The sequence below is a fragment of the Sebastes fasciatus genome, chromosome 11 (assembly GCF_043250625.1).
Source record: "Sebastes fasciatus isolate fSebFas1 chromosome 11, fSebFas1.pri, whole genome shotgun sequence".
Lineage (NCBI taxonomy): Eukaryota > Metazoa > Chordata > Actinopteri > Perciformes > Sebastidae > Sebastes > Sebastes fasciatus.
Genome location: NC_133805.1, coordinates 6981017 through 6994282, shown reverse-complemented (window position 1 = coordinate 6994282; position 13266 = coordinate 6981017). Strand labels below are relative to the sequence as shown.

Genomic DNA, 13266 nt, shown 5'->3' with positions numbered 1-13266 from the left:
TCACATGCAGTTTGGGGCAAGTCATAGTCAAGTCAGCACACTGACACACTGAGAGCTGTTGTTGCCTGTTGGGCTGCAGTTTGCCATGTTATGATTTGAGCATATTTTGTTAAATGCAGTACATTTTGAACAGATAAAAAATGTGTAATTCATTTGCAATTAATCGTGATCAACTATGGAAAATCATGCGATTAATCATGATTAAATATTTTAATCGATTGACAGCCTTAGCATCATTATTAATCATCATATGCCGCAATGAAAGAAGGAAGGCTTTTACTGTGAAGCATCTGCAGAATCTGTCAAGTTTGCATTCATTTTCACTCATTATTGCCAGAGAGGAATGGACTTCAGCGTAGCTCAAACAAAAAGCAACAAAGCTCCAATTTATTAGATGATTATCAGACTTCAGAGATCATCTCGAAGCTCTGATTAGACTGTGGAATACATTTACCAATAATATGGTAAAGCTAAATACAGTATATGGCATTTCAAATCATGTTTAGCTTTTGCTTATGACACCAAAAATGCAGATAGCTTATTGAAACAAATGTGAAACCTGCATTTTATTTGTTTCTTTGTTGGCTTTGACAAATCTCCCATATTCCTGTATACGCATCCAAACTGAAACCTTTAATAATAATCTCACAGCTCCTTGGGCTCGCCGTGGTCGTTATACATGACAGTGAGCGTCTGCTCGTCACAGGCCCTGTGCACGTCCTGGCCCATGTTGGACCAGTTGAGCCCGAAGGCATTGGTGTCGGTGTAACGGCAGGACAGGAACTTGAGGGACATCCTGCGGAGGCCGATCTTCTGCTCCTGGAGGAGACCTTTACACCACGGGGACAGTTCGTCTAGCTGAGAGAGGATGAGGCCCGCCTTCCTGTTGGAACAAAATGAAGAAAGAATTAAAGTGGGTTTTTGCTTGCTTGATAAGATCCATAAACTGTGAAACCATTGGCAATAAATTATCAATATGTTGAGTCAAGTGTGTCTGACTTAACCTGTGCTTTATGCTGTCGACCTGGAGCCTGTTTCCCAAAAGCATCTACAGGCTCTTAGATGATCTTAGCCCTTAGATGCATTCAGGAATCAGGTCCTGGTCTGATCAGGCAGCTAGATTGTGTAAACTGGAGTCTTTCTAGACACCAAATTGCACTGCCCAACTGGACTGCCACTACACCTCCCCTCCTACTTTGTCACATAGGAAGTCATCCAAATACCAAAGGGGAGCAGGTGAGGAAAGAACACCGCTACACCTCAGGAAAGTGTTCTAATATTGTGGTGCGCTACTGCCATAATGTATTTTTTGACAGAGTACTCCTGGTAAAGACTGCCCAATCCTCTGCACTGGTTGTACAGGTTTAGAAAGCCACCGAAATGCAATGAACTGTGAGAAACACTTGTTGCCAAGCATCTGAAGGAAGGTGAAATCTCAGTGTTGATGAACATCAGCCATCAGACACATTGGACTGTCTTCAGTCCATAAATCACACCGTGGTTCTGCTGTTGTTTCAGAATGACATCACCGTACGACAGAAACTAAAAACCTACCCATCTACCACCGCGGGGTAAGGTGCACGGTTACTGACACATTCCAACTTTGACCCAAAGCACACAGCGTGCCTCTGAAGGTCTGTGCAGGAATGATGAAAGTAAAAACAGTGGAAAAAATGAATGAGTGCACAAATGAATGGCCGTGGCAAGTGAAGGAGTTGGTCCCGCGGAGGAAAACAGGCTAATGGACGGTGAGGCAGACTGTGAAATGCTTGAACTTGTCCTTCGGCCAAACCAGGCCAGCTGAAATATCACCTCCATTAGTAACACGATGCACGGAGTTCACATAAACACATCTCGTAGGGACAACGAGCGCAATAAATATTCATTAAAGCCCGATACAGCCTGTTTGGCTCTTTTAGTGAAACCCTGTCAAGTGTTTGTCTGAAGTCAGAAAATGGCAGCAGGACGAGATTTCATTCATTCCACACACACTCTCCTCATTCTTCAGCCAAACCAGCACTTCTACAGCACGGCGTCCCCGTTCTGCCAAGCCACAAGTCTGCTGGACGCACCAGAGTCACCAGAGCCACGGCACATTATATTATACTGATGAACTGATGACACGCCGGGGCACCCAGGCTACACATTCAATATGCACCAGTTAGAGGAAACTAAAGACCCTACTGATAGAATGAACAAAGAGCAAGTGTTGTTACCGATCCGCAGCTCTAATTCTACAGATTTCCTTTTCACACGTAGACCACTTTCAGCAGATTACTTCGCAGAGCCTCCTGCAGCTGTGTGGTTTCCCTCTCGTATGAATCAATGTAATGCATCAGTCAGTTTTTTGTGGGCTGCCAAGATCAGAAAACATGTGATTCAACAGGCCATTCAGATTTGGCTCCCCTTCCTGTGTCACATGCAGGCTCAATAGAATATACCAACCACAGCTTAAGAACTACCTTTGTTAAGGTATATTTTTCTCGCAAGCCAATCAGAGTAGACTGGTCTTCTTTTTGGGAGGGGGGCTTAAAGAGACAGGCGCTAAAACGAAGCGTTTCAGACCAACCCAAAGTCACGCCAAAGCGTGTAATAGACCTGCCTGTCCAACAGATGATATCCTGTCAGTGTCACGTTTTGTCTCACAGAGATGTGCATGTTACATGCCTGTATAAACGTGCATTACCAGCAGGGGAGGAACAAAGCCACAGACTTAGGTTTAGGCAAGAAAACCACTTAGTTAGGTTCAGGGAAAACATCGTGGTTGGGCTTAAAATAAATACGGAAACTAAGTAAAACACGTACGGAAACAACGTAACGTCAGTGCAGAAAACGTGTGACAAATGTCAACCGTTACTACAAAGCATGTGACAAACGTCATTAACGTAACTTGCAAAACAAAACACCAATCTCAAAAACTGGTCTCCTGGTTGAAATTCTTGTGTTTGTTGGAACCATCTCACCTCCCCACCCACCATAAGGGCTCTTTCTCACTTTATATACTACATCACTACCTCGGAGCTTAGTACAGAAAACACGTGAGACAACCGTCACTTCATAACACTGCATGTTAATGCAGGTGTGTAATATTCACGTCTCGGCGAGGCAAAACGTGACACTGATACGCTTTCTCACAGTGGACAGGCGGGTCTATGACACGTTTTGCCGTGAGACTGGGCTGTTCAAACAGAGGGTGATACAGGTATATTCAGACAGACAGGATGAGAAAAAGTAATGTGGTTTCTGAACATTAAAGCATGTGAACATGTTTTAGTAGAAACCCAAACTACAAGTATGAAGCTGGAAATGAGCATGATATGCCCCCTTTAAATGTGCAGGTGCAAACCACACACAGGGAATTCACCAAAACACAACGTTCCACTAATCATCAGTGGGCACTCACCTGGTAGTCATGGGGCAGACCAGATGATGATGATGATGATGATGATGATGATGATGATGATGATGATGATGATGATGATGATTGTCATGCAAATGATGATGGAGAGGTGAAAATGGTGAAAACAAAGATGGCACTGAAAAGGGAAATGATGGCAGGGAACGTAATGGAGTTGATGGAGTTGTGATTCCCACTGGTGATCTCAAAATGACCGATGATGGTACAGATAAATATATGATATATGATGATGATGATGATGATGATGGTGATAATGTTGGCGACATGCATGTACCGTATATGTCAATGTGACAACAACTGTGTACATATTGTATTACAGAAATTTGCAAAGAAACCGGTATTGCTTTTAAAGGGTGAGTTCACCCAAATTGCAAAAAACATGCTGTGATTTAGGTTTGGGTGATATGTTAAAATTTTCCAACAAGACTGAGTGCACTTTTCTAGTTTAATAAGTGTCACATGGTCCAGTCTGGATTAATTTGCAGTTTGCTCCGGATCCAAATCTTGATCCTGGATAAAACCAACCATCCGAAGTAAGGAAATATGTTATATTTTTAAATGTGTAACTCCTGTGCTCGTCGATAAGTAGCAATGCTCTGGTGTTTTAAACTTCAAGTTGGCACTGACCAACGCACTGAAACAATACAGACACTGTGTGGTCTATGGCTTCCACAGTATTTCATCTCCTGTCTTATACTGACTCCAAATCAACTGTTCTGTAAACATATAGCATATCACCATATTTCCTGGTATGTGTTAATGTTATCTCTGGAAAATGAACATATTCTGTATGCCATCATAGGCCACAATTCCTTTCAAGTAGGCAAAACGCTTTTAGTCCAACATATTTCTGAGTTATTTTTGGCATTCCTTTCTAATTTGCAAACCATTATACATACGGAGATACATGAGAAACAACACCTTCTTTGCAGTTACCTGGCTAATACGAGTACTTTGCATTTTATTGAATTGTTTTTGGAATCAGAGCGTATTTTGAATGTTATATGTACATATGGATGCTCAGCAGGACAGCATCCCCTTTGCAAATATCGACAGAGCCACAACAGCAACCTCTACGGCCTCAGTTATGTGTTCTGCTCTGGAAACTGCAGAGAAAGAAAGAACAACACATGATGTCAGTGTTCTCGGTCAGCCTGTCTGCAGACAAGAACGCTTGTGTTGGTGCTGGTGCTGCCATACTCTTCGTATCATTCGTATCATTTTTCTGAAACCTCTTCATGTTCCCAATATTTTGCTGCAGATTTCAGTGGTTTGAGGAAATTGGGAATTTTTTTTTTTTTTTTTTTCAATAAAGAAAAAAAATGTGGTTTATTATGTTTTAATATATTTTTTTTAGGAAAGCAGAGGAGCTTTTCACAGGCTCTAAATAGCAACGGTTGTCACCATAAATCCGTGTGCATGTATAGAAGTGGAAAATGGCCTCCAAGATGAAACGCAAGTGCCCTTTAAGAAGACTCTCACCCCCAAACTTTTGTGTGGTTTGGACTGTGCACATGCAAGCAGGTATGGTCATATGCAATACACATAAATATGATGTATATACATACAGACATGCTCACACTTGAAGGCACACATTTGGTGCCATTTGACAAGGTGCATAAGCACACACATGCACAAGTCCCTTTGGATCCATCCTATTAGACATACTGACACACAGATCCAAGAACTGCAGCAATAGAACTGGACCCTGCTCAACCTGAGTATACTGATTGGAATTTTGCTTTTAATGGCTGTTCAATAAAAGAATAAAATGACCAAAAAATAATAATAAAAAAATTTCCAACCCTGTCTCCTAAGAATTATGGAAATAAATGACTTGCCTCCTGGACTTTTACCCTTAAGACTGGAGTTGTGGTTAGGTTTAGGCATCTAAAAGATGTCGGTTATACCAGATTACGATAAACTCAATTTTAGGGAATGCTTCAAAAATGCATGATAATAAAAAAAAAAGATAACTTTGCATACAAAATATACTTACAAAGATAAAAACCATGATAAGAACTTCAAAATATTGCACAGAAAGGCAAAAAAAGAACTTCTAATCCGTCATCAAAAAAGCTATCCTATAAAATATATTTTAAAGGTCCCATATCGTGCTCATTTTCAGGTTCATACTTTTATTTTGTGTTTCTACTAGAACGTGTTTACATCCTGTAATGTTAAAAAAAAAATTATTTTCCTCATACTGTCTGCCTGAATAGACCTGTATTTACCCTCTGTCTGAAACGCTCCGTTTTAGTGCATTTCAACGGAATTGCTAGGCAACAGTTTGGGTCCATGTTTACTTCCTGTCAGCTGATGTTATTCACATACACTGCAACAGGAAATAAACTGGGACACATTTAGAATGTTTATGTTTAAAACCCTGTAATGATCTATATATTGTATATTTGTGACATCACAAATGGACAGAAATCCTAACGGCTTGTTTCAAACACACAATTTCTGAATACGGGCTGTGTGTATTTCTCCGTATATTGAGCATTTTGATAGTTTAACAGTATTTATAAAGCACTTAAACCTGCTTTATAATATAAAAGACATGACAATCTCACTTTTTACAATGTGGGACCTTTAAAATAATTTGAATGGTTTTACTCATTATGTTATATAAAAATATATAATCCGGGGGGCATTACGTTTTTTTTCTAAATGCAAATTGCTGTTGCACATTAGTGGTATATTAATGTTGTGGATTGTTTTCTGGTTTATAAACTGCAGAGTTGAAGCGTCAGAACTAATTACTAAAAACACTCCAATACCACCGCATATATTACATTTGACTGGAACCACCTTGGATTTCTCCCAACGAGGGCAGATGATACTTTTAATTGTTAAGCAAACTCATAACAATATAAGCTGATATTGATAATGATATAGTTTTATACTGGCAATTTATATCAGAGTATGTAAATATTTATATGTTTCTGTTCACAATTCAGTATCACAGAATCCAATAAATCACTGCTGGACAAGCAGCTGAAAGGCACTTCTACTTTGACTCTTTTTCTTATAGTTGAGAGAAAGACAAAAATACACACAGTCAAAGAGCAAAGTAAACAGTCTGCTGTGATTATGATTATGATTTCCTGAGAGAAATTCCAACCATAACAATACTTATTATCGCAAGCAGTCCTCTGATTAGAGAGACTGTCATGTAAAAACAGAAAGAAAAATCTGAAAAAAATCAAACATTTCTCAGTTCATCGGAGGGCACGGAGTCTAACCAAGGACACTGTCAGGAGCGAAACGTCCAGGATGGAGGATTTTCTTTCAGTCCAGCCAAAACATCTCGCATTTATAAGTCAACAGCCAGGCGGCGTGCCTGAAATGATGGGCACTCCCATGGCGATGACAAGGTCTGGCCCCCGGGAGAAGAAGTGTCAAGTCTCGGAGAGACGGCCTTTCGGTGAGTTTATGGTTCGAGTTAAAACGTCACGCGATGTTGCATGAAAAAGGCAACAGAAATGTCCTCTGCAGGATGCCAAAGGGTCTCGTCAGTGAGATTCGATATGTTTCTAAAAACAGCAGATCTGAATATCTGCCGCCACAAGAAAGATAAAGCCACATTTGTTCATTCACTTGTCTCCAGATATTGCTTACTTGGCTGATAGGAGTTTACATTGAGTCAGAGCCTGAGCAGAGTTCTTGTTATCTGTATTTTGACTAGCTAATGGAAATCTTATTCAGTCCTCATTGTTTGTGACAGGGAAACTGAGGAATTCCCTTCATAAAACATTGAGCCGATTTGGGAAGATGAAACCGTGTCTCTGTACATTTACAGTTTGTGGTCTATGAGTGTGTGTACTAGAGGGGAGCCTGTCTGCTCTGTTGTTTACTGTTGGCGGTACCACAGATTGTTTGGGCGGGAGAGGTGTATTCCTTCTCAAGTGGCCAAAAAAATGGTGATTTAGGAGCAAACCACAAACAAAAGGGACTTAAAGAGGGGCTGTTATGGAGAACAAGGACTGTCTTGTCTGTGGACAGATTTTGCTGTTGTGGATGTTACTTAAAGGTTCCCCCGTGACTAAACCAAACCAGGTGGTTTTGTTGCCTAAACCCGACCAAGTGGTTTTGTTGCCTAGACCCGACCAAGTGGTTTTGTTGCCTAAACCCGACCAAGAGGTTTTGTTGCCTAAACCTGACCAAATGATTTTGTTGCCTAAACCTGACCAAGTAGTTGTGTTGCCTAAACCTAACCGAGTGGTTGTGTTGCCTAAACCCGACCAAGTGATTTTGTTGCCCAAACCTGACCAAGTAGTTATGTTGCCTAAACCTAGCCAAGTGGTTTTGTTGCCTAAACCTGACCAAGTGATTTTGTTGCCTAAACCCGACCAAGTGATTTTGTTGCCCAAACCTGACCAAGTGATTTTGTTGCCTAAACCTGACCAAGTAGTTATGTTGCCTAAACCTAGCCAAGTGATTTTGTTGCCCAAACCTGACCAAGTGATTTTGTTGCCTAAACCTGACCAAGTGGTTTTGTTGCCTAAACCTAACCAAATGGTTTTGTTGCCAAAACCTAACCAAGTGTTTTTTTTGCCTACCATATAACCTAGTACTGGGGTAATACTGCCCAAAGTAGGTGTGTCTACCTGAACTGTTGGGTGATTTAAATTGGATTTGGTTTCTGAGATCCAACTGTTCTTTTAGGTAATAATAGCTGGAGAAAATGTAGAAAGAAGACTAACAAGACCAAGATGAAGACTTCTCACAACAGCAACAAGAACAACAAAGTTTCAGCACTGATGCTTGGGCCCCTAATGATTTGGTGGGTGGAATAAACTGTAGTATCTCCGCACATCCCCAATGATTACCAGCCTGACGACACTGTGTTGCTTTAGACCAACAAACCATTGGCTTGGAAAAAATGTTTAAGGATATAATCTTTATCCTAATATGAACCATAATGTGCATTCATACTAAGACCAGACTAGACCAGACCCCAAAGTTAGAGTCAGCCTTTGTTCAACTGAATGACAATGATCAAAATGATCATAGGTGCAATTGCAGAACCAGGCCAACATCAATACTGGATGCTTGAACAGTCAGAAACTCTGCACGACCATTATTATGGTTTGCAAAAAAAAAAAAAAAAGATACTGATATCATTTTTAGCAAGCCAAAATAATGGTCATGTTCATATTTTTGTCCTGGCAACCATTTATCTGCTGCATTTGTTTTTCCCAACGGTCGAATAAGGTCAGAGAAACAAAGTGTTTGACGCCGCGGGGAAGTTGTCAGCGCACTTAGACACACAGCAGTGGAGCTGGAAGGCCATTAACCTCTCTGCCTGCCTCCCTGCCTGTTCGCTTGGTAACAATAGACCGCATCCAGCTCCGCTTCAGGTTCACAGTCTTTCCTCACACCAAACCAGATACATAGGAAAGTCTAATGTTCATTTGATGACTTGGCTAAACAAAACATGTTTATACTTCCTTCCCCTGTTGCCAGGGCATCACCTTGACTGCACTTCTCTCTTCTGCTTTTCCAGCTCTGAGGTGCCTTTATTAACATTAATCACCCCTCCCTTTGACTAAATTGGGGGGCTGTTAATCTAAGTGTATTTTAATGGAACACTTCAGAAGCAACTCCCTCAATTACATCAACTCTTTCCAGCATGGTCCCTATTAAAAACAACCTTTCATTTAGGGCGGGGGGAACCCACAGACAGAGAGGGAAACAGAGGGAATTAAGGGAGCCTTGGTTAATCAGTTTCACCTGCCAAAGTGAAAGCATGCACCACAGACTGTCGTTTATAAGTATATTTTACATCATGGCTCTGTTTATAAAACATTAAGCTGCAATTTTACATTATGGGTTACTTATCCGTAGCTTGGGGGGGAAATTTTGGGCCCTCCCTGGTTGTGCGTTACTAAATAGCCCCGGTGATGTCACAGAGGTTAAGCTCACTCGGCTTCCCAGCCAGTTTGAATGAATTTCCCCTCTAACTGTAATTCAAACAAACAACCGCCCACAATCAAAGACAGCACTTTGGAAGCTGGGAGCAGAACATCTGCCCACCTCTGAGAATCAAAACAAGAGCTGAACGCCGCCGAGCTTTGAATGGGCTGATCCCAGGGAGACTTGCCTGTGTGAGCCACTGTAGGATGTGTTTGTAATTGTGAGTTTTGGAACAAATGACAGCTTCCTTTAAAAAATGTGCGAAGGATATGCTTTGGCTATATGTTGTCAGATTACGTTTGTTTTGGTTTTGTTTAAAGTGTTTGGGTTTTTCCTGTCTTATTTTTTTATTAGAAAAGTATGATTCTGTTTGACTTGTACACAAGAGGGGAACGGGATACAATGAATTTTAGCTTAGATTCACAGTTTTAAAGGTACAATTGATAACATTGATAACGTTCAGCCACTAGATGTCGCAATCTCCCTCCCACGTTCCATTGCATTTACTTCACAACAAGTCGTTGCCAGGCACTTACTGTCAATCTCAGCCATTTATCCGTTTTTTCCACACTACCAACAACCTAAACATACGACGTGATACCAACGTTGTTTTACTATTGGCTCACAAGCCTTGTTAGAAGTGAAAACCAAACGTCAGATATCTTCCACAGACATAAACAAAATGTTTATTTTGGACCCGCCAAAATTTTTTAAATGATTAATTCACAATCATAATTTAACCTTTCTAAAGTCTCTGTGGATGTATTATTGTATACATTGTAAGGTGGTGACCTCTAGCGGCCGTAGTAATTATGACGGGAGCAAAGTCCGGTGACGTAGTATAACGAGCGTCAAAGTCTGCGTAGGGAAGACATAGAAATTTCAACCAGGGGACCGCTTTTTGTGTTGAGTGAAACCAAAACTCAACGTTGACTTATTTTAAGTTGTATATGTATGGTAACTTGCATAACGTACTTAAGGTATGTACGTAATCTACATAACAAATGATACTTATTTTAACCCAACAATGATCTTTTCCTAAACCTAACCAAGTAGTTTTGTTGCCTAAACCCAACCAATTAGTCTTGTGGCCTAAACCTAACCAATTAGTGGTGTGGCTTAAACCTAACCAAGTAGTTTTGTGGCCTAATCCAAATCAAGTAGTTTTGTGGCGTAAACCTAACCAAGGAGTTTTGTTTCAATTCTAAACATTAACTTGTTTAAAACTGCAACTATTTCACGAGGTGTGTCAATTGCTGGTACTCTCCAGCAGTCATATATGGCCTTTTGAGAGTCATTGGCAAACAACCTTTTCTGTTGTTTAGGACATGAGGACGTGTTGGAAAAACCACAAGGGGGCTACATCGGTGGGGGCATTGTTGCTTCAGCCTGCAAACTTCAGCAAAAAGATGACATTTCACCATTCATTCACTTCTTCCCTCTGCTGCACATGAGAAAGACAGGCAGTACTGACTGCATTGCGTAGTGCCGCGCTGTTTAACCTTTGTAGCACACATCAGACCGAACACAGGGTCAGGGTACAGTAGCAGAGATGTGTCGTCCTAGGAGTGAAAGTTGCTGCCCTTCTAAAAAGTCAAGACGTTGTGTGGTGTCCGATAGAAAACCTTTGCAATGCACTGCTTTCAATGGGCTGCCACTGTCGCTGGGCCTAACAAAGCTGAAATGGCCCACTCTGGTAAAGTTACTGACATGTCACAAACATGCGGTCAAGCATTGCCATGCATCAAATGCAGGTGTGTTGGATTTGCTTATCGGATGGGTGAATCACACCTTCCCGACCATTTCGGCAACTTTCCAAAAAGTGACAATCCAACATTCACACACACTTCATGCTGCCATTGGCCAGCCGTGTGGAGGTTCAGAAAGGAGCCAGGATTCAAACTCTCTATCTCCCTTTTTTCCTTCTTGACACAGTTTCTGTCAAGTTTTCATGCGTACAACACAATGAATGTCTTTCAGGAGAGACTACACATTTGGTGCACTACAAGAGTTTTTCCAGCCACATATAATATTTGAAATTGCTGGCGACTAATCATTTTTGAAAGGACCGCGTGCATTATGCTGTAAAGTGGTGTTCACACCAAACCAAGCCAGACTCTTGTCTAGTTGCCACTTTTCTGCAATCTTGCAGCCCGGCTGTACTGTTATTGTTCGGAGTTCAGTATGACAGATTGTACTTTCATGGTGGGAGGGCAACTCATAAATGGAGTAGGCACACGCACACAAACGCTGCAATTTCAGAGACTGATTACAGTCAACACATTGTTAAAATGGCTCAGTTATTTGGTATTCTGTAAAAGTCTGACTCAGGGCAGAGCTACAAAGATGTCCTGAGTCAGCCTTGCATATTATTGGGTCTTTCTGTTAAATTGGCCATATAGTTGACGATCAATTTACTGGAAGGAATGGATATTTGAGTTTACATACCACGGCAGCTCTGAAAAACTGAATACCAAACATTTGACAGTCACACTGTTTCTGTAATTTCCCTTCCTTATTTCATGCAGTATTAAAGCAAAAGGCATTACCATCTTCTAAAAAGGAGACACTGTTTGTTCTTTGCCTTGCTTTAAAAACCTGAATCTAGGGGTGTCGCAATATACACCCCTATATATATTGACGATAACCATGATATTTAAACAAGACTGTCAAAACCGGGTATATGTCTGGACTGTCGGTTATACAAATAGTCAGTGGTCATGTCTATAATGTTAAATCCAGTAAGTCTTTTTAAAAAAGTAGCATATCATGACATTGTAAAGCTATGTATGAAAAATACCACTTGCGTCGGTGAGTGGAACCGCTGACACGCCCCCCAGAAAACGTTAACAAAGGACTGTTCCCGCCTTTTCATTTTGAAAGACAAACCGCCAATGAGGAATCTCCAACACTCAGCCAGCTCTATATGTTTTATAGATATCGCTGTATTACTGCTATCCTGATCTTTTAGCCACGATAATCGTGTTGTGGAAATATGATATCGTGAAAGCCCTACCTGGGTCCCAGTTCATCCTCACACCTCCAGGTGAATTCTCCGAAGCTCTCGTAGCGCTGGTTGTAGTGGTAGAGCACGCGGTGGAGCGTGGGAGCGCCCAGGTCCATCAGGGTGTTGTAGGCTGTCTGTTGTTCCTTCCCACTGGTGTAACCATTGAACAGGTTGTAGATCTTATCGGATATTTCTGGAAGGGCAAGCACAGTCATAGGTCAACACTAGACAACTTCACGTATTGTCATGGCAGCTACAAATGGTGGTTTGCCTAACCTTAACCATTGGAGGTCAATGCCTAACCGTAACCATTGGAGGTCAATGCCTTACCATAACCATTTGCGGTCAATGCCTAAACGTAATCATTTGCGGTCAATGCCTAACCTTAACCAGTTGAGGTCAATGCTTATCCTTAACCATTTGAAGTCAATGCCTAACCTTAACCAGTTGAGGTCAATGCCTATCCTTAACAATTTGAGGTCAATGCCTAACCTTAACCATTGGAGGTCAATGCCTAACAGTAACCATTGGAGGTCAATGCCTAACCTTAACAAGTTGAGGTCAATGCCTAACCTGAACCATTTGAGGTCAATGCCTAACCTTAACCATTCGAGGGTCAATGCCTAACCTTAATCATTCCAGGTCAATGCCTAACCTTAACCATCTCGCGACCTTCACAAGGTGGGGTTAACTTCTACACATGACCAAGAAAAAGATGTAATACTGTTTTTTCTGGACAGGGCTGCTCTAGCAAATATTTTCATTATCGATTAACCAATTACTTGATTTCTCGCTTAATCATACGGTCGGTAAAATGTCAGAAAAAAGTGAAATGTTGATCAAAATTTCATAAAGCTCAAGGTGTACTCAAATGTCTTCTTGCATATGACCCACAGTCCAAAACCCAAAGATATTCAGT

At 41.1% G+C, this 13266-nt stretch overlaps 1 protein-coding gene across 6 annotated transcripts in view; it reads right to left on the bottom strand.

Annotated features, from left to right (window-relative positions):
• Positions 1–184: 184 nt before the first annotated feature.
• The window catches only part of astn1 (astrotactin 1), a 418066-nt gene continuing 404984 nt past the window's right edge, over positions 185–13266 (bottom strand). For 4 of the 6 annotated variants that reach the window (XM_074650205.1, XM_074650208.1, XM_074650207.1 and 1 more), the window contains 2 exons: positions 12357–12540; positions 188–883 (listed from right to left, as the gene is read on the bottom strand). In XM_074650205.1, coding sequence (XP_074506306.1) covers positions 646–883; positions 12357–12540 — 422 coding nt within the window. In that variant the 3' untranslated portion in view covers positions 188–645. Of the gene's footprint in view, positions 884–12356; positions 12541–13266 lie in introns of all 6 variants that reach the window. The other 2 variants (XM_074650206.1, XM_074650209.1) reach the window with 1 other exon arrangement.